Here is a 22,571-nt window from a genome sequence, read left to right on the forward strand (position 1 = left end):
GAGGTAGCTGTGTGAGTAAGATAAGCGACCCTAGTGGCCGACACAAACACCGGGCCCATCTAGGAGTGTCACTGCAGTGTCACGCAGGATGTCCCTTCCAAAAAACCCTCCCCAAACAGCACATGACGCAAAGAAAAAAAGAGGCGCAATGAGGTAGCTGTGTGAGTAAGATAAGCGACCCTAGTGGCCGACACAAACACCGGGCCCATCTAGGAGTGTCACTGCAGTGTCACGCAGGATGTCCCTTCCAAAAAACCCTCCCCAAACAGCACATGACGCAAAGAAAAATTAAAGAAAAAAGAGGTGCAAGATGGAATTGTCCTTGGGCCCTCCCACCCACCCTTATGTTGTATAAACAGGACATGCACACTTTAACCAACCCATCATTTCAGTGACAGGGTCTGCCACACGACTGTGACTGATATGACGGGTTGGTTTGGACCCCCACCAAAAAAGAAGCAATTAATCTCTCCTTGCACAAACTGGCTCTACAGAGGCAAGATGTCCACCTCATCATCATCCTCCGATATATCACCGTGTACATCCCCCTCCTCACAGATTATCAATTCATCCCCACTGGAATCCACCATCTCAGCTCCCTGTGTACTTTGTGGAGGCAATTGCTGCTGGTCAATGTCTCCGCGGAGGAATTGATTATAATTCATTTTAATAAACATCATCTTCTCCACATTTTCTGGATGTAACCTCGTACGCCGATTGCTGACAAGGTGAGCGGCGGCACTAAACACTCTTTCGGAGTACACACTTGTGGGAGGGCAACTTAGGTAGAATAAAGCCAGTTTGTGCAAGGGCCTCCAAATTGCCTCTTTTTCCTGCCAGTATAAGTACGGACTGTGTGACGTGCCTACTTGGATGCGGTCACTCATATAATCCTCCACCATTCTTTCAATGTTGAGAGAATCATATGCAGTGACAGTAGACGACATGTCCGTAATCGTTGTCAGGTCCTTCAGTCCGGACCAGATGTCAGCATCAGCAGTCGCTCCAGACTGCCCTGCATCACCGCCAGCGGGTGGGCTCGGAATTCTGAGCCTTTTCCTCGCACCCCCAGTTGCGGGAGAATGTGAAGGAGGAGATGTTGACAGGTCGCGTTCCGCTTGACTTGACAATTTTCTCACCAGCAGGTCTTTCAACCCCAGCAGACTTGTGTCTGCCGGAAAGAGAGATCCAAGGTAGGCTTTAAATCTAGGATCGAGCACGGTGGCCAAAATGTAGTGCTCTGATTTCAACAGATTGACCACCCGTGAATCCTTGTTAAGAGAATTAAGGGCTCCATCCACAAGTCCCACATGCCTAGCGGAATCGCTCCGTGTTAGCTCCTCCTTCAATGTCTCCAGCTTCTTCTGCAAAAGCCTGATGAGGGGAATGACCTGACTCAGGCTGGCAGTGTCTGAACTGACTTCACGTGTGGCAAGTTCAAAGGGCATCAGAACCTTGCACAACGTTGAAATCATTCTCCACTGCGCTTGAGACAGGTGCATTCCACCTCCTATATCGTGCTCAATTGTATAGGCTTGAATGGCCTTTTGCTGCTCCTCCAACCTCTGAAGCATATAGAGGGTTGAATTCCACCTCGTTACCACTTCTTGCTTCAGATGATGGCAGGGCAGGTTCAGTAGTTTTTGGTGGTGCTCCAGTCTTCTGTACGTGGTGCCTGTACGCCGAAAGTGTCCCGCAATTCTTCTGGCCACCGACAGCATCTCTTGCACGCCCCTGTCGTTTTTGAAAAAATTCTGCACCACCAAATTCAAGGTATGTGCAAAACATGGGACGTGCTGGAATTTGCCCATATTTAATGCACACACAATATTGCTGGCGTTGTCCGATGCCACAAATCCACAGGAGAGTCCAATTGGGGTAAGCCATTCCGCGATGATCTTCCTCAGTTGCCGTAAGAGGTTTTCAGCTGTGTGCGTATTCTGGAAACCGGTGATACAAAGCGTAGCCTGCCTAGGAAAGAGTTGGCGTTTGCGAGATGCTGCTACTGGTGCCGCCGCTGCTGTTCTTGCGGCGGGAGTCCATACATCTACCCAGTGGGCTGTCACAGTCATATAGTCCTGACCCTGCCCTGCTCCACTTGTCCACATGTCCGTGGTTAAGTGGACATTGGGTACAACTGCATTTTTTAGGACACTGGTGAGTCTTTTTCTGACGTCCGTGTACATTCTCGGTATCGCCTGCCTAGAGAAGTGGAACCTAGATGGTATTTGGTAATGGGGGCACACTGCCTCAATAAATTGTCTAGTTCCCTGTGAACTAACGGCGGATACCGGACGCACGTCTAACACCAACATAGTTGTCAAGGCCTCAGTTATCCGCTTTGCAGCAGGATGACTGCTGTGATATTTCATCTTCCTCGCAAAGGACTGTTGAACAGTCAATTGCTTACTGGAAGTAGTACAAGTGGGCTTACGACTTCCCCTCTGGGATGACCATCGACTCCCAGCAGCAACAACAGCAGCGCCAGCAGCAGTAGGCGTTACACGCAAGGATGCATCGGAGGAATCCCAGGCAGGAGAGGACTCGTCAGAATTGCCAGTGACATGGCCTGCAGGACTATTGGCATTCCTGGGGAAGGAGGAAATTGACACTGAGGGAGTTGGTGGGGTGGTTTGCGTGAGCTTGGTTACAAGAGGAAGGGATTTACTGGTCAGTGGACTGCTTCCGCTGTCGCCCAAAGTTTTTGAACTTGTCACTGACTTATTATGAATGCGCTGCAGGTGATGTATAAGGGAGGATGTTCCGAGGTGGTTAACGTCCTTACCCCTACTTATTACAGCTTGACAAAGGCAACACACGGCTTGACACCTGTTGTCCGCTTTTCTGTTGAAATACCTCCACACTGAAGAGCTGATTTTTTTGGTATTTTCACCAGGCATGTCAACGGCCATATTCCTCCCACGGACAACAGGTGTCTCCCCGGGTGCCTGACTTAAACAAACCACCTCACCATCAGAATCCTCCTGGTCAATTTCCTCCCCAGCGCCAGCAACACCCATATCCTCCTCATCCTGGTGTACTTCAACACTGACATCTTCAATCTGACTATCAGGAACTGGACTGCGGGTGCTCCTTCCAGCACTTGCAGGGGGCGTGCAAATGGTGGAAGGCGCATGCTCTTCACGTCCAGTGTTGGGAAGGTCAGGCATCGCAACCGACACAATTGGACTCTCCTTGTGGATTTGGGATTTCGAAGAACGCACAGTTATTTGCGGTGCTTTTGCCAGCTTGAGTCTTTTCAGTTTTCTAGCAAGAGGCTGAGTGCTTCCATCCTCATGTGAAGCTGAACCACTAGCCATGAACATAGGCCAGGGCCTCAGCCGTTCCTTGCCACTCCGTGTGGTAAATGGCATATTGGCAAGTTTACGCTTCTCCTCCGACAATTTTATTTTAGGTTTTGGAGTCCTTTTTTTACTGATATTTGGTGTTTTGGATTTGACATGCTCTGTACTATGACATTGGGCATCGGCCTTGGCAGACGACGTTGCTGGCATTTCATCGTCTCGGCCATGACTAGTGGCAGCAGCTTCAGCACGAGGTGGAAGTGGATCTTGATCTTTCCCTAATTTTGGAACCTCAACATTTTTGTTCTCCATATTTTAATAGGCACAACTAAAAGGCACCTCAGGTAAACAATGGAGATGGATGGATACTAGTATACAATTATGGATGGACTGCCGAGTGCCGACACAGAGGTAGCTACAGCCGTGGACTACCGTACTGTACTGTGTCTGCTGCTAATATAGACTGGTTGATAATGAGATGTAGTATGTATAAAGAAGAAAGAAAAAAAAAAACACGGGTAGGTGGTATACAATTATGGATGGAGTGCCGACACAGAGATAGCTACAGCCGTGGACTACCGTACTGTACTGTGTCTGCTGCTAATATAGACTGGATGATAATGAGATGTAGTATGTATAAAGAAGAAAGAAAAAAAAAAACACGGGTAGGTGGTATACAATTATGGATGGACTGCCGAGTGCCGACACAGAGGTAGCTACAGCCGTGGACTACCGTACTGTACTGTGTCTGCTGCTAATATAGACTGGATGATAATGAGATGTAGTATGTATAAAGAAGAAAGAAAAAAAAAAACACGGGTAGGTGGTATACAATTATGGATGGACTGCCGAGTGCCGACACAGAGGTAGCTACAGCCGTGGACTACCGTACTGTACTGTGTCTGCTGCTAATATAGACTGGATGATAATGAGATGTAGTATGTATAAAGAAGAAAGAAAAAAAAAACCACGGGTAGGTGGTATACAATTATGGATGAACTGCCGAGTGCCGACACAGAGGTAGCTACAGCCGTGGACTACCGTACTGTACTGTGTCTGCTGCTAATATAGACTGGATGATAATGAGATGTAGTATGTATAAAGAAGAAAGAAAAAAAAAACCACGGGTAGGTGGTATACAATTATGGATGGACTGCCGAGTGCCGACACAGAGGTAGCTACAGCCGTGGACTACCGTACTGTACTGTGTCTGCTGCTAATATAGACTGGTTGATAATGAGATGTAGTATGTATAAAGAAGAAAGAAAAAAAAAACCACGGGTAGGTGGTATACAATTATGGATGGACTGCCGAGTGCCGACACAGAGGTAGCTACAGCCATGGACTACCGTACTGTACTGTGTCTGCTGCTAATATAGACTGGATGATAATGAGATGTAGTATGTATGTATAAAGAAGAAAGAAAAAAAAACCCACGGGTAGGTGGTATACAATTATGGATGGACTGCCGAGTGCCGACACAGAGGTAGCTACAGCCGTGGACTACCGTACTGTACTGTGTCTGCTGCTAATATAGACTGGTTGATAATGAGATGTAGTATGTATAAAGAAGAAAGAAAAAAAAAACCACGGGTAGGTGGTATACAATTATGGATGGACTGCCGAGTGCCGAGTGCCGACACAGAGGTAGCTACAGCCGTGGACTACCGTACTGTACTGTGTCTGCTGCTAATATAGACTGGATGATAATGAGATGTAGTATGTATAAAGAAGAAAGAAAAAAAAACCACGGGTAGGTGGTATACAATTATGGATGGACTGCCGAGTGCCGACACAGAGGTAGCTACAGCCGTGGACTACCGTACTGTACTGTGTCTGCTGCTAATATAGACTGGATGATAATGAGATGTAGTATGTATGTATAAAGAAGAAAGAAAAAAAAAACCACGGGTAGGTGGTATACAATTATGGATGGACTGCCGAGTGCCGACACAGAGGTAGCTACAGCCGTGAACTACCGTACTGTGTCTGCTGCTAATATAGACTGGTTGATAATGAGATGTAGTATGTATAAAGAAGAAAGAAAAAAAAAACCACGGGTAGGTGGTATACAATTATGGATGGACTGCCGAGTGCCGACACAGAGGTAGCTACAGCCGTGGACTACCGTACTGTACTGTGTCTGCTGCTAATATAGACTGGATGATAATGAGATGTAGTATGTATAAAGAAGAAAGAAAAAAAAAACCACGGGTAGGTGGTATACAATTATGGATGGACTGCCGAGTGCCGACACAGAGGTAGCTACAGCCGTGAACTACCGTACTGTGTCTGCTGCTAGTATAGACTGGATGATAAATAATGATATAAAAAATATATATATATCACTACTGCAGCCGGACAGGTATATATTATATAATGACGGACCTGCTGGACACTGTCTGTCAGCAGAATGAGTTTTTTAATTTTTATAGAATAAAAAAACACCACACAAGTCACACGACGAGTGTACTTTTTCAGGCAGACATTCAATCACAATATACTATACTGGTGGTCAGTGTGGTCAGGTCACTGGTCACAGTGGTCAGTGGTCAGTCACACTGGCAGTGGCACTCTGGCAGCAAAAGTGTGCACTGTTTAATATGTACTCCTGGCTCCTGCTATAACCTATAACTGCTCCCCAGTCTCCCCCACAATTAAGCTGTGTGAGCACAGTCAGATATTATACATAGATGATGCAGCACACTGGGCTGAGCACAGATATGGTATGTGAGTGTGACTGAGTCACTGTGTATCGTTTTTTTCAGGCAGAGAACAAGAACAGAACGGATTATTAAATAATAATAAATTATAAAACTGCACTGGTGGTCAGGTCACTGGTCATCAGTCACTAGTATAACTCCTCCTAAGATCCAGTAAGTAAATGAAGTGTCTCACTCTCACTCTCCTATCTATTTTAATTTCTAAACGGAGAGGACGCCAGCCACGTCCTCTCCCTATCAATCTCAATGCACGTGTGAAAATGGCCGCGACGCGCGGCTCCTTATATAGAATCCGAGTCTCGCGATAGAATCCGAGCCTCGCGAGAATCCGACAGCGTGATGATGACGTTCGGGCGCGCTCGGGTTAACCGAGCAAGGTGGGAAGATCCGAGTCGCTCGGACCCGTGTAAAAAAACATGAAGTTCGGGCGGGTTCGGATTCAGAGAAACCGAACCCGCTCATCTCTACTTATAGCTGCTGTATAGTTAATACTGCGCCTAATTAGTGCCCCCCTCTCTTTTTTTTTAACCCTTTCTGTAGTGTAGTGACTGCAGGGGAGAGACAGGGAGCTTCCCTCCAACGGAGCTGTGAGGGAAAATGGCGCCAGTGTGCTGAGGAGATAGGCTCCGCCCCTTTTTCGCGGACTTTTCTCCTGCTTTTTTATGGATTCTGGCAGGGGTTAAATGCATCCATATAGCCCAGGAGCTATATGTGATGCATTTTTTTTGCCATCCAAGGTGTTTTTATTGCGTCTCAGGGCGCCCCCCCCCAGCGCCCTGCACCCTCAGTGACCGAAGTGTGAAGTGTGCTGAGAGCAATGGCGCACAGCTGCAGTGCTGTGCGCTACCTTGTTGAAGACAGGACGTCTTCTGCCGCCGATTTTCCGGACCTCTTCTGCCTTCTGGCTCTGTAAGGGGGCCGGCGGCGCGGCTCTGGGACCCATCCAAGCTGGGCCTGTGATCGTCCCTCTGGAGCTAATGTCCAGTAGCCTAAGAAGCCCAATCCACTCTGCACGCAGGTGAGTTCGCTTCTTCTCCCCTTAGTCCCTCGATGCAGTGAGCCTGTTGCCAGCAGGTCTCACTGAAAATAAAAAACCTAATCTAAAACTTTCACTAAGAAGCTCAGGAGAGCCCCTAGTGTGCACCCTTCTCGTTCGGGCACAGAGATCTAACTGAGGCTTGGAGGAGGGTCATGGGGGAGGAGCCAGTGCACACCAGATAGTCCAAAAGCTTTCTTTAGATGTGCCCAGTCTCCTGCGGAGCCGCTATTCCCCATGGTCCTTACGGAGTCCCCAGCATCCACTTAGGACGTTAGAGAAATATATATACTGGTGGTCATCAAAATTCTGCACTGTCCTCCTACCATATACTGCGCACAACTACAATGCAGCACAGATATGGATTGTATACTTGATGACACAGAGGTAGAGCAATGGACTACTGTACCGTACTGCTATATATATACTGGTGGTCAGCAAAATTCTGCACTGTCCTCCTACTAAATACTGCGCACAACTACAATGCAGCACAGATATGGATAGTATACTTGACGACACAGAGGTAGAGCAATGGACTACTGTACCATACTGCTATATATATACTGGTGGTCAGCAAAATTCTGCACTGTCCTCCTACTATATACTGCGCACAACTACAATGCAGCACAGATTTGGAGCATTTTCAGGCAGATAGCGTAGATATTTGCAGCATACTGAGCACAGATATTTGCAGCACACTGAGCACAGATATTTGCAGCACACTGAACACAGAAACTGAGAGAACGCAGCCACGTCCTCTCGCTATCATCTCCAATGTACGAGTGAAAATGGCGGCAATGCGCGGCTCTTTATATGCAATATGAATCTCGCGAGAATACGACAGCGGGATGATGACGTTCGGGCGCGTTCGTGTTAACCGAGCAAGGCGGGAAGATCCGAGGCTGCCTCGGAACCGTGTAAAATAGGTGAAGTTCGGGGGGGTTCAGATCTCGAGGAACCGAACCCGCTCATCTCTAATATTTGACAACATGGAGAATTGTGAGCACGGTTTTGAACTAGTAACCATTATCAGTTCACAATTACACCAACCCTATATTACCTGCAAATAAATATGTCTGGAAAAAGAGTGCACATGACAGTGTAGACTCAGAGATCAATAGATCCTTTGCTGATGGCATTTAGCCAGTAATAAACCCATGTGGCATTCCATATGGAACGCAATGTGAGTATTCTATCTGTGTGGCCTTACACTGACAGAAAACAAAGCATCCAGAGACTATATTATACAGTCAGCACCTAATTGTTTATTCCACCATCTTACTAGATAATCCCCAGTGTTGTGCTATATTATATTTATTACACGCTATATAACACAGAATTTTCCTTTAAATACTACGTTAGTGAATCTCACTTTATACAACACACACAAACAATAACTAATCGTACTGTATATTTGATGGATACAAATGTCTGCACAGTGTTAGTACATGACTCCTATATTAATAGAGCTCCTATTAATATATCATGGATTGCTACACAAAGTATATCTGCAATTAAAGACCTTGTTCAATCATGCTGTTTTCTCTCATATATTATATGTTACAAAACTATTTGCTGGAAAGGTCACGTATTCGGGATTAGTTATGCGACAGCTCTGGGATTTAATATGTCCACATGTATTGCAAAAAAAAGAAACAGTGTTTTGCCAATGACTTGAGTTATAAGCATCTTGCAAGGAAATGCTGTTAGGTAACACTATACACATAATCCATGAAACCATCTCTCATTTTCCACTGCAATGATTCCCTCAGACAGAGAGGTCTGAATTATACATTTGACTGAATCCATGCTAATGGAGACTGCAGTTATTGGGGGTGATTCCGAGTTGTTCGCTCGCTAGCTGCTTTTAGCAGCATTGCACACGCTAAGCCGCCGCCCTCTGGGAGTGTATCTTAGCTTAGCAGAATTGCGAACGAAAGATTAGCAGAATTGCAAATTTTCTGAGTAGCTCGAGACTTACTCACAAATAGCGATCAGTTCAGTCAGTTTCGTTCCTGGTTTGACGTCACACACACGCCCAGCGTTCGGCCAGCCACTCACTCTCGAGTTTTTCCCTGGCACGCCTGCATTTTTCCGCACACTCCCAGAAAACGGCCAGTTTCCGCCCAGAAACACCCACTTCCTGTCAATTACACTACGATCACTTCAACGATTAAAAATCTTCGTTTGGGCGTGAGTAAATCTACTAAGTTTTGTGTTAAAATACTAACCGCATGCGCACTGCGAACCATGCGCATGCGCATTTTTGCCTTAATCGCTCCGTTGCGAAAATCGGCAACGAGCGAACAACTCGGAATGACCCCCATTGTTACTTAGGGCTGCTTTGGGGGTAAAGAAGAAGAGTGTAACTGCAAAAGGCACAGTCTATTAAGTAGGCCCACCAATGAGGAGCACATGCTAAAATTATGACGGGCAGAAGAGATCACAATGAACAGTGATCCAGTGATCAATCAATGTCTTTCTCAAATACTTCACATCACTAAACTATCCAGTACATGTAACTTTGTTTAATTGACATCATCCAAAATCTTAAAAGAAACTTCTAACATGTCACGCTACCTGACACTGAAATCCCGACAGCCGATGAAATACCACCGGATGGAATCCCGACCTCCGCCAGGTATTCCCACTAGGCCGGAAGCATGGCAAGCACAGTGAGCCCGTGAGGGGGACTCACTGTTGGGATGCCAACAGACGGGATGCCACTGTCGGTACACTGACAGTCGGCATCCCGTCTGTCAGTAAAACATACCGAATCCATGACTGCAGTGTATCTTGAGTCGATCCTCAAGGCACACTAAGAGGTATATTCAATAAGAGTTGGGTCCATTCCGACATGCAGTTGTCGGAATGGACCCGACAACCCCTATTCAAAAGAGCGGCCAAATCTGACTGTCGGATTTGGCTGCTCCCGGTGTCCTGTCCTGCTGCTGCTGTCAGCAGCGGTGGGAGCTGTCAGCGGCGCCGGGGGAAGGGAGCTGTCAGGAGGTGATGTCTGCGGCGCCGGGAGGAGGTGATGTCTGCGGTGCCGGGAGCCGGGAGTAGGTGATGTCTGCGGCATCGGGAAGGGGGGGGAGGCAGCGGAGGAGACGGAGCGGACGGTGGAGGAGAGGAGGAGATGGGGGAGCAGCGGCTGCAGCAGCATAACAACAGGAGGCTCATGGCAGCGTCCACCCGGCTCCAGCAAGTGGGACCTCGCTTTCTTGGGCCCGGTTGACGCTGCTGCTGGGTTCCTGCTCTTCCCGCTGCTCCCCTGTCTCCTGCTCTCAGCTCACTCATGTCAATCCAACTTTTTTTACAGTCAGATTGAGATTGTCGGAAATGGGGCTAAAACCTGTCGGGTTTGGCCCCGCTTCCAACAATGCACGCTGATCGGCGACTGTTATTATTATTATCATCATCATCATCATCATCATCATCATCATTATTCATGTATCATTTATTTGTAAAGTGCAATGGTAATGTCCAGAGCTGGTCAGTAGAGGGAACACCATGGCTATAGAACGAGATTAGTATGGATGACTTGTTCCTGAGTGATAGCTAATAAAATCAAAGGGCAGCATGAACTGCTGCTGCACAGTGAGCTGACCTTCCAAATTTCCAAAGGGGCCAGACATAATATGATTTCTCAGTGCACAGTAAATGATTCCATGTGTGTGCATCTAATATGATGTTACATACACATTTTCAGAAGCTAACCGTTACACTTCATCAGCCAAGAAGGTACAAAAAAACCTATTTAAAGCTGATTTTTACCAAATGTACAGTACAGTATTACACAATGCTGGGTATAGTGTAGTCAAAGTCTTACAGAGTACCTAGAATTGTCACAGACTAATCGCTACTTTCTAAAAAAAAACCAAGAACATATGGGAACATTTTAGGGGAAGTTTTATGATGGATCTTTCTTTAGGAAGAAAAAAAAGCAAGAATATTAAGATGAAAAGCCATACTAATTTCTAGTAAGGCTTCTGTCTGATGATAGGCTATAGTTACAGACAACCACTTTGTAGGAGACCCTGCAAGTGATGAAAGTTTGGTTCATTTATAACACTTGCTTCCACAGTTTTATCTGTACTAAATCGCTAAGTTTCACTCAATTAATTAAACCAAGATGATAATTAATCTATCTTTTATAATGTATCGTACAAAGCATGTTTAACAAATGTATATTTACAGTAGCAAGAAACCAGTGTAGTCACTTATCTTATCTTATCTTACAGACATACTGTATGTTCTTTGTCTACTTATGTCAATCCAGACTACTTCATTAACTAAGCCAACATACAATTTTATAAGATCAAAATAAAACATTAGGCAAAGACAACAGAGAACAAAGCAAAAGTCTGTTGGACATTACATGAAACATATTTATGTTTAGAGGTCAAATATTTCTTGAACTTATACTTAGCTAACGTAAGCAGAACAACAGTATATATACAGTACCTTATGAAATGTATCTATACGGATCCTGTCTTACTGGATGCATAGACAAACACTAATCATGCTATATGTACCTGCACCAGAGTCATCTGTGATCCAAGTGCTAAGAGAATTTTCTCTGTCTTGGTTGGGTATGGGTTGTCCCGGTGCTTATACAACCACTGTTTCAATGGCCGTGCCATGTCCTGCAACGCTTGCCGTTTATGCCTCACTTTACCGCTGGTTCCTCTTGAGCTGCTAAGAAATAAAAGCAACAATATCATTAAAGTGGACTTGTCATGTCCTAAAATGGATGTCCTGACCTGTCACTGGACTTCCTTCTCCTAGGGACCAACCAGTGACAGCCATGTCACCTCAGCTAATGCCAAATATTGATTAAGAGTTGTCACCCCTATTTCAGGGGTAAAAACATGACAGGAATGTTGTAGCCCTATTGCATTTCATGTCATGCATGTCTTGATCCCCTTGATCAGTACTGTTTTGTCCCATTACATTGCCTTGCTAAGATCTCTATGTAGACTATGTATATATATATATATATATATATATCTCTATGTATGACTGAGTAGACATTGGGGGTCATTCCGTTCCATTCGCACGCAGCGGTTTATCGCAGCAGTGTGAACGGGTGCGGAATGCGCATGCACGGCGGCCGCAGTGCACGTGCGCAATGTTGCCCGGCGGATTACGTTGCGGCTTAAGAAAAAAACGGTTGCAGGACGGACCGCAAAGAAGATTGACAGGAAGAGGGCGGTGCAGGGCGGATCCGCACCGTTTGGAGCCGTTTTCGGGGAGTGGTGAGTAAAACGCAGGCATGCCCAGGAGAACGGAGGGCGGAGGAGTGACGTCAAAGCCGAGCCCATCATCGCTGGATCCATCGCACAGGGTAAGTAGGTATAGGGCTGGTCTTGTTTTGTGTGAATTTTTTTTAGCTTAGCAGGGCTGCACAAGCGATCGCAGCCCTGCTAAGCTAAAATACACTCCCCCATAGGCATGGGCTAGTTGATCGCAGCAGCAGCAAAAAGTTGCTGGCTGCGATCAACTTGGAATGACCACCATTGTCTTTTTGTTACCAGTACAGAGGCCTCCTCTCCAGCTGAAGAGTCACCTGCAATGTCATGTTGTGCAATAAAAGAGAAGTTCAGATGTTAAGTGGAAGGAATGTTGGTAACGGGTCAATGGTTAAACCTTCCAAAAAGGACAAGTGGAAGTTTTGCCTATAGCAACCAATCAGCTTGTAGCTACCATTTATCTAGTACATTCTTTTAAATGATCGCTAGAATTTGACCGGTTGCTATGGGCAACCATTTAACCTTTTTAAACGTTTTGATAAATCCCCCCTCCTTAGTTTCTAACAGAAAGGAAGATCACCACCTTTACCAAAAGTTCTAGGCATAACCTATATGGAATATTCAGAATACATTTTTTTTTCAGCGTGACTAAGATAGTTAAACCTTTGCTTTCTGATGGATCCATGTGCACAAACATTTGTGGTCATTGTTTGTCATTGATACATTTAAATAAACCCTGGTGCAATCTGCTTTCTGCAGAGGACGTATTATTAATTGGTTGGAGTCTTACTGGGTATTAAAGTATTTTACTTAATTTAAAATAAATTAAAGTCCCACAGCTGGTTAGTGCATTTTCAAAATGAGTACCATCACCAAACATTCAAGGCAAATTTGGGGTTCAGGCAATTGAAAAGCACCAATCAGGAAATTGAAATAAAATTTCAAAGACATTTAATATCCCCCAAAGCACTGTAAAGACCATCATATGAAATGGAGATAATATTGCACAACTGTGAATGTCACTGGAAAAGGCCATCCTTAAAAACTGGGTATACATGTGAGAAAGGCACTTGTAAGAGAGACAGTCACAAGAAATGGACCATAGAGTTTCCTAGAAAGCATGTTAGCGACCCATACACCAAATAGAGGAAGCAGAAGAAGATTGTGTGGCCTGGTGAGAGCAGGATTGCATATTTTTACCTCTACACCAGGAGCTACTTTCAGCACATGCATAACACTGCCTGTCTCTCCAAGAATAGTATCTACTGCTAAGCATTATAGCAGAAGCATTACAGCAACAATTTAAAGATATAAAAAAGTTGGAGTGGCTTAGATGCAGAAAAAAAAACAATGTCCTGAACTGGCCCAATTGAAGTCCAGATTTCTGACAAGACAGTTGCAGTTCACCAACAATCCAACCAGATGGAGATAGAGGAATGTGCAAAGCTGTTAAAGACACCCAAACAAACTCAGCTGTAATTGTGGCTAAAGGTGCTTCTACCAAGTAAATATATTTACATGCTGCAAAAACATAAAATGTACAAATTGACAAGGTAACTTGTTGGATTTGATGTGCCCTCGTTCAACTTTACTAAATAAAGTTGCTTCCTCTGTCTTTTTTTTTTCCAAAGCCTTTGCAAAATCTAGTTAATTGTTAGTTATTATTGTGTTGTACTGTGCTCTATTCATTCTGCTATATAATTATTATATCTAACAACAGAGTATGTATTGTGCTCCAGAACATCTAAAATAAACATTCTGATGATATACAGAATATGTTTTGAATGAAATGCACAGAAAGGGGTAAGAAATATAAAACAATGCATGCAGCAAAACATGCAGGCGGGCATGTATAAATAAACTGATAAATTAAATGTACGTTTATTTTACAAAAAAATAGTTTTAAGTGTTTTATGTGCTTTTTTACTCACCTATGACATGTACATAAGGGATTAATGTTACAATTTTGAAGTTCTCCCCAGGGAATTTTTTAATATTTGAAAAGGGGGGAAAAAGAGGAAAAACATGTTTTCTATAAAATGTAAACAGCATTGAACACAATGAAATCTCTTCTCTTTCAGCTCATACATTTTGATTTGATGATTGATGGTATTTTCACTCTAACAGATGTGTTACAAATTACAATTTCAACAGTCTGACTGGTCCAATTTAATGCATTACAGTTTTGGCTGATGCTTGATAATTGATGTAGATATGACAGCCTGTCCCACACCTCATTTACTTATAATTGGGCCTAGTTAAAACAGTCATTATTTAAACCGCTTACACAGTAAACTAGACAAAGTACAGAAGGAGTTGCCTAAACTTTTAAGATAGAAGCAGAAAATGTTGGCACTTGGGCAGCCTGTCATTTCATCAATTTATTTTTAATGCCTTTGCTGGCCCTGGCAATGCTGGAGTAAATGACTGCAGAACTTATTCCCATTAGCCTCAGTTACTTCTTATGCGTCATTATTAATTATGCTCTATCGTTAATGTAGCCACAGAAGAACAATGAAAATTATGTTACCTTCAATTCAAATCTTTTTTAAACAAAACTGACCTAAAATTGGCAGTTACTGTGCTAGAAAATGACAGCCACTATTCTAATGCTACTACATGAGGCAAAACTCTTTTAGTGATTACATTTGTACAAGTAGGATTTTATAAAACAGTTTATATACAGTAATATCACATAATATCATTATATTGAAAATGTTTTAATAAACCTTATTTTTCATACTGTCACACTACATAACTATGCTAGGCAACCTATGATTCTAAAACTGTTGGAGAACTACAAGTACCATCATGCCCACAGAGCCCCAGTGAACCACATGTGCATGAAAAGTGTTCAGGTGTTTGTATCCTAATACCTAGGAACTCAACATCACTGAAATCACTTAAAGGACTGCATGGTATACGCCATGAGACAGAGCTGGAGTTATAATCTCCTCTTCCGAGGTACTGCTGTAAACTGGATAGGGGAGGTTCCTAACATATATCATAAAGATTATATCAGTATAGTTTATTTCAGTTTATTAATATTACCTGTGTTAAATAACATAATGCAGAGCTGGAACTAGAAACGCTATTGTATGGGGCATACTGAGACCCTCTAACAGTAAACTGTAGCCAATATAAAACAAGTTTTCCCTGGGAACCCTAAAGTGATGAGAACTATAACATATAACAGTCATTTGCATTAAAACTTATCATTTCTACAGATATTAGTAATAGTTTATATATGTTTGCAACATTAATGTATTACAAATCATATGATTAACAAATTGTATTTGAATACAGTACATGTTTATACAAAATGTGCCCTTTATATTATTCTCTCATGGGGGGTATTCATCAAAGCTCGGAGAGAGATACAATTGGGAGAGATAAAGTGCCAGCCAATTAGCTTCTACCTTACATTTTACAGGCTGTGTTTGAAAAATGACAGTGATGAGCTTATAGGTTGGTACTTTATCTCTCAAAATTTTATCTCTCTCCAAGCTTAATACCCCCCTACAAATATTTGATGTGTTCACGATCTTCATGATCACTTCGCCATTATAGGAATTTTTAATAGTTTAATAGTGAATGCAGAATCTAAAAACTCTCAAAAGGCAATGGGATTTATATTACAGAATACACATTTCCCATTATTACTGTGAAAAACATAATCCTGGCACCTAATCCTTTGCATTGTGTTAGCTGACAAAGTGCTGCCCCTTGTAGTTTTCTGTTCTAATAGCAGGCTCTTTACACCACTTTCACTACCTGGAATTTGTTACTGACATAAACTTTTCCTTGGCAGCTGATGTTCGACAGCATCTTTTGAAATTCTGGCTGAGAACCAAATACACACACAAATGCCCAGACATGAGTAATAAAACGCAACAGGCTGCAAATGGGATTCCAGCAGATGTCACTGCAAGTCAACTTGAGCCCTGCTACGTGTGTTCAAGACCAACCTCATTAAACATCATCATAAATTTTTAGAATTTCTGAGAACATCTGAAGAGAAAGTCTGGAAAAATCAGCCACTAATGAAAGCTGCTTGACTACCAATTACATGGTTATTTATCAAATCTTTGTCTGCTAAACACATTAACAAGTTGAAAGTATGAATATCATTTTATCTATTAGTGATGAGAGCTTTAAACACTCTAATGGTGGTTTATGTTACATGCTATTTCTCCTTGCCCTACTCTCATTTCTGTTTGGCGTCACCACCCAAGGTGTTCTTGTCCATGCAAAATATGTCACATTTGTAACTGGTAGAGCACCTTATTTTTTATGCAGACAGCAATTAATACAAACAAAAGCTACTGTAGCATTAAAACCAATGCAGGTCTAATAAATAAATAAAAACAATTACTTATTTAAAATATTGAATCCATCAAAATGAGGCAGTAAGTTTTCTGAGACAGGTAAATAAAGGGAATTAATATTAATAATGCAATTAGTTTTATGCACGCTTAAGTTAGTTATTATTAAAGTACAACCTTACTTCAGTTCATAGGGCTGGTGGACAGCACTTAACTATATATATATATATATATATATATATATAAAATGGGACAAATACAGGCGGCACTCACAGGCTTGAAACGTGCAAAAAAGTCACCCTCATTGGTGAGGTGTTTATTTAAATGTGCAGGTTACGTTTCGGGGACGTGTACCCTTCCTCAGACAACATGACAGTGCAAAATGACATAAATATATACCCTAAACATTGGCGCCACTTACCTCCACAAATGACTCTCAGCCGTGTGGACCACGGATCTCCCTGGCCTCCCCTGTCCCGCACTTCTGGTATCGGCGTCACAGCCGGCCAGGAAGTGACGTTGTCAGGCTGGCCGGTTCCCATGGAGACGCGCCGAAACGTAACCTGCACGTTTAAATAAACACCTCACCGATGAGGGTGACTTTTTTGCACGTTTCAAGCCTGTGAGTGCCGCCTGTATGTGTCCATTGTATCATGGTGGGTTCGCCAACCCACAAGGAGGGCACCGCAGCAAGGTACCAGTGAGTGGAGTGCCGGTGCGTACACATGGTATATATATATATACATACATATACAGTAATATATATAAGCATACAAATCAATGGTATTATAGTATATAGATGGACATACAGCACATATACCATTCACTTGTTTTGCTCTCTAAAATACATTTCAATGTGTTTTTGATGTATGAAAGGAAATCCTTCTGTCTTATGACTGCTAAATCTACAGCATATAATTTATTCATCTATTATAATAAATCACTTCCTCTGAGCACTGACTGCAAATTCCACTTCGTGAGCAGACACTAAAAAATGCTTTGTATCATTTGATATATTTCTCTCATCAACAGGAATTGCAAAGCCACAAACACAACTTTTCAACAAAGATATATAGATTACACAGATTTTATGACTGATTCATATTTCTCTGCAGTGCATTCTCAGTTCAGTAGTTAATCAAAATTATTCTGCCTCTAATGGCACTGACACTACCATCAGTGTTTCCTGCTCTGTCGGACTAACGGACTAACATATAGCTGAACCTCATAGAAAATCTAGCGTAATATAATCTATTAATATGTTCTATACTATATGAATTATCTAAAACATACACAAATCTATTACATAATTGAAATATAAAAAAATTATATATATATATATATATATATATATATATATAAAACTGCAGTCGCTCTCAGAAACCGTGCATCTTGTGTCTTATGCATCAGTTATAATGTAGAAAGGTTTGGTGTTTGAGTCTCTGACCTGCTGCGGTCCCAGCCCAAAGCATGACTGCTGTACTTGGACATGTGGTATTTTATAGTAGTGCAATTGTTGAATTAGTGGAGAATGTAACTTTTACTCAGTCACATCCCACAGTTAATCAGAAGATTTGAAATCACTATTTTCCACTAATATCAGTTTAGTCCAAGACTCTCACACTACTGTGGAACTACAAGTCCTTTGGATGGCAGGGTATGCTGGGACTCGTGGTTCCCTAACAGCAACACAGCTCAATACCTGCCAATTATTTTATCTGTACAAAGCTCTAATGTATATCCATTGACAAACGTATTCAGTTATCACATACTGTATCTATTTCAATCCACAATATTAACCTCAATTTTAAACTTGCTTCTCTTTAGCTTTACTTTAAAGAACTGAAACAATTTTACAATGTATAAAAACAATGACAATTTATGAATGCAATTCATAAAATGTACCTGTCATTAAGACTTTAAGAGGCTGATTTAGACTTGGGGGAGAAAAACACTGAGCCAATGTGTACCTTGTGCACTACAGATGGAAGAGATGTCAAATGTGCAAAGGGTTTTTTCTGTCCAGTATTTGTGGGCTACATGCAAAAGCAGCCTACCCTGCATGTGAAAAAAAGTATGTGCACCCCTTGCATTGTTACCTGGTTTGTTCCAAAAATCAAATTGAAGCTGGGTACACACTATATGAAACACTGGTTGATATTACGATCACAACAACCATTGTACAGTCTCTAAAGAATTTTAACTTTCGCAGAAATTCTCATTATCCAAATAAAACATAATTGAGGAAAATAAAATGTTGGGGCAGATGTATTAAGGCTGGAGAAGTGATAAAGCAGTGATAAGTGGAAGGTGATAACGCACCAGCCACTCATTACAGGTTTGAAAAATGACAGTTAGGAGCTGATTGGCTGGTGCGTTATAACCTTCCACTTATCACTGCTTTATCACTTCTCCAGTCTTAATACATCTGACCCATTGCTAGCACAGACAGCCAGCAGATGGCGCCCAATGGAGCTATTCAATTGTGCCCAAACGGTACTTTTCGCAATCACGCCCATTAGTTTAGTCGGGTTTAGCTGCTTTACGCAGCTAAACCCGACACTAATAGGCGTGATCAGCGTGATAGGAGGCATCAATTGAATACCGTCCCTGCGATCTCCTATCACTTTATAAATCCGCCCCAATAAGCACTAAGCAGTTTTAAGTCAAGCAACCTTCGTCAGTTTTTAAGACCTATTACCTAACAATGGTATAGCTACCAGATGCAACAGAAATGTTCGCCTCTGAGAACCTGGGGCTAAATTGAAGAAGAAAAAAATTAATAAAATTTGAGTTGATTTTAAAACCAAATCGCCCAATTTTGCAGTCATGTTTGACTGTCTAAATTTTTTTTTCACTAAAAGTAATATTTTTGCCCATTTTAAATATCGATGGTGATGTGAGTTGATTTTAAAAGCCTAAATTCAGTAGTTTTATTTAAAAAGAAGTCAGAAACCGACTCAGAGTCGACTCAAAATCCACTTTAAACCAAATTCAATTTCCTACTGCTCTATTATTGGCTACAACATATCACATGTACATTCAGACCCACAAATAACTTCATTCAGGTGGTGATTTGCATACTGCAGGAAAATGCAAAAAACTGCAGAGCCTTCATTTGTCATTATTACATATATAATAATAATAATAATAATAATAATAAGGTATCAGCCAATTGCACGTTTCAGATGATAAACAGAACTGCTACTTAGTGGTCTAATTTTTTTTTTTAAGTTGATTTTGAGTCGGTTTCGAGTCCATTTTCAAACCAACTGTTAGTAAGATAGAGATTTGTATAGTAAAATAGAGTTTTGTATAGGCTACTAGTAAAAACTACCGATAGTTTTTTTCGATGGTCTATTTTTAGTCAACCTTTTGGCTTTAGAATTTCAAAAACGACTGCAAATTAAAATTTACTTTTAGTACATATGCCCTCCAGGTCCAGGTATGTGTGCAGAGTATGGGTATAGAATATCAGAGCACACAGCCTAAGGTGACGAGTTATAGTATAGCATCGTTGTACTTATGCAGGCAGCACTGCACCCCACTTCCCAAGAGCACCCCCTCTGTAATCTGGGCATATAACTTAAGTTTATAGTTTATTAAACTGGGTACACACATATTTGATCCTCGGCTGATCAGGTTAAACGCTCCAGATCAGCCGAGCAGTATGTATCCTGCCGTGACCTCCTGTGAGGCAGCGGCAGCTTCAGTGAGGTAAGCGGCTTCTCTATGGGGATCTGGAGGTTGACTGTGCAGGACATAAAATGCGATCTCCCAATCCCGACCATTGCAGAGGCATTATAAACCAGTCCTCGGCTAGTGCTCCAGCATCGCCACTGCATACACACATATGCAATCATCGGCCATTCACCTGATATCGGAAGAACAGGCCAATGATTGCATAGATGTGTACCCAGGCAGACTATAAATAAGAGCATATCTTATAATTCTTAAAGGTATTCAATTATATATGGAGTACATAATAACAAAGTCAAGGTAGAGGCATAGTTGCATATTAAATTATCCATGTAAAGAAATGCACAACAATTTAGTAGGACTTGTATAAAAAGATCAGCAAGGTGACCCTTCTCCCATGGCTGAAACCCATGAAACTGCTTTTGTTGGGGCTCCTGCTTTTCTCTCAGCCCCAGTAGAAAACTTGGGAGGGTGTAAGCAGGAGGACCAATCATAAGATACATTCAAGAGATTACAGATTGTGATTGGTCCTCCTGCTCCCTACCACTGTCATTTAATGCTGGTTAAGAAAATTACATTTAAAGGTTACTGCTAAAAGGTTACCTTACAAAAAAAAAAAAATAATAATAATAATAATAATAATAATAATAATAATAATAATCTGTGTGGTAGCACAGCTTTAAAAGTGATTACACATGGGTGTACAGCATGCATCCCACCTCTGTTTGAGCTAGGTCCCATGTAACTACACTGACACAGCTTGCACTATCTGTTTCCATAAGTTTGCATTGCCTTTAGTGGCAAACAGCCCCCACAATAATCATTCAAATCAAAGATCCCTTTGAAAAGTTCCCTTTGAACTTTACTCTGTTCTCTATATCGGTATTTGAAAATAAATAAATAATTTGCTTAATTACTTAATTAATTAATTAATTAATTAATACATAAATAATAATAGTAATAAAAATGTATTTAAAGTACATTTTGTCCTGTGCAACATTTATAAACAATATTTGAAGTCTATGATGTTCTACTGACAGTGAAGTGCAAATAAGTTCAATTTAAACCAATACCCCCTACTTATAGTATATCACACATTCTGGTTGAATTTGTGGTATATAGTATAATAAGCTAAATGATTAGTAAAATCTATAAGGAATACAGGTGTCTGAAATCTGTCCCACTTAAAAGGCTATTGACAATATTACATACTGTAGCTAATAGCTGTAGCCATAGCATTCATTGGGGCAGATGTATTAAGCCTGGAGAAGTGATAAAGCAGTGATAAGTGGAAGGTGATAACACACCAGCCAATCAGCTCCTAACTGCAAATTCACATATTGGAGCCGATTGGCTGGTGCGTTATCACCTTGCACTTATCACTGCTTTTTCACTTCTCCAGGATTAATAGATCTGCCCCATTGTTCCTAGGTAAGTAAAGTAAGAGGTTTTGTTAAATCGTTTTGCTGGTTAATGTTGGCAAATTCCCAACTGCACCTCCTGTGGCAGTATTCATTACAGAGGAAAGAATTTCTACTCTTAATGGTTCTACACTCAACCTGACAACTACCTTACAGTGAGTCTTACACAGCACAAACAGTGGAACGCCAAATAATGCTTATGGGAACATCCAGAGTGACACCCAACCAGTTCTAACAAATTGCCTGACCTCATTTTCCTATTGTACTCGGCAATAGATCACTCAATATAAAGCATGTTTATTTGTGTATTTATTTTATGTCATTTATGCATCCATATGAAGAACAGACCAACACTCAATTTGATAAGGCACAATGCAAAAACTCTTACCCAGGGCGCCGGTGGCTAAGACTGGCATTGTCCTTCATTGAAACACTATCTTGAAGACCTATGTCAGGACTGGGGCTTTCCATTGCCACTACGTATGGTCGAACTCCCCGTTCACGATCACTTGTGGCCTCCTCAAAAAGGACTTGACCACTGATCTTATTGAACATAATGGTGTTCATGGTAAAAGACTTGAAATGTCGTTCTTGATTCCTGAAGAAAATATGAAGCTCTGCAGTGCAGGAGAATCAGTTCCTATGGGAAAGAAGAAGACTTCAGGTCACTGCTCAGTTGCATATAATTTATTTATATTTATATACAAAATGAGTTTTACAGCCCTGTTTAGATGCACTGGAGTTCTACTACTACAGACATGGGTAAGATAGAGATGAATAAACAGCAAATGAATCTACGCCAAAAGA

The 22,571-nt window shown here is 41.9% G+C and overlaps 1 protein-coding gene across 2 annotated transcripts in view; it reads right to left on the reverse strand.

Annotated features, from left to right (window-relative positions):
• MKX (mohawk homeobox) overlaps nucleotides 1-22,571 on the reverse strand; it is a 151,578-nt gene that overhangs the window by 120,901 nt on the left and 8,106 nt on the right. For both annotated transcript variants that reach the window (XM_063924849.1, XM_063924850.1), the window contains exons 2-3: nucleotides 22,153-22,404; nucleotides 11,603-11,765 (exon numbers count right to left, since the gene is read on the reverse strand). In XM_063924849.1, coding sequence (XP_063780919.1) covers nucleotides 11,603-11,765; nucleotides 22,153-22,331 — 342 coding nt within the window. In that variant the 5' untranslated portion in view covers nucleotides 22,332-22,404. The remainder of the gene's footprint in view (nucleotides 1-11,602; nucleotides 11,766-22,152; nucleotides 22,405-22,571) is intronic.

This window comes from Pseudophryne corroboree, chromosome 5 (genome assembly GCF_028390025.1).
Source record: "Pseudophryne corroboree isolate aPseCor3 chromosome 5, aPseCor3.hap2, whole genome shotgun sequence".
Lineage (NCBI taxonomy): Eukaryota > Metazoa > Chordata > Amphibia > Anura > Myobatrachidae > Pseudophryne > Pseudophryne corroboree.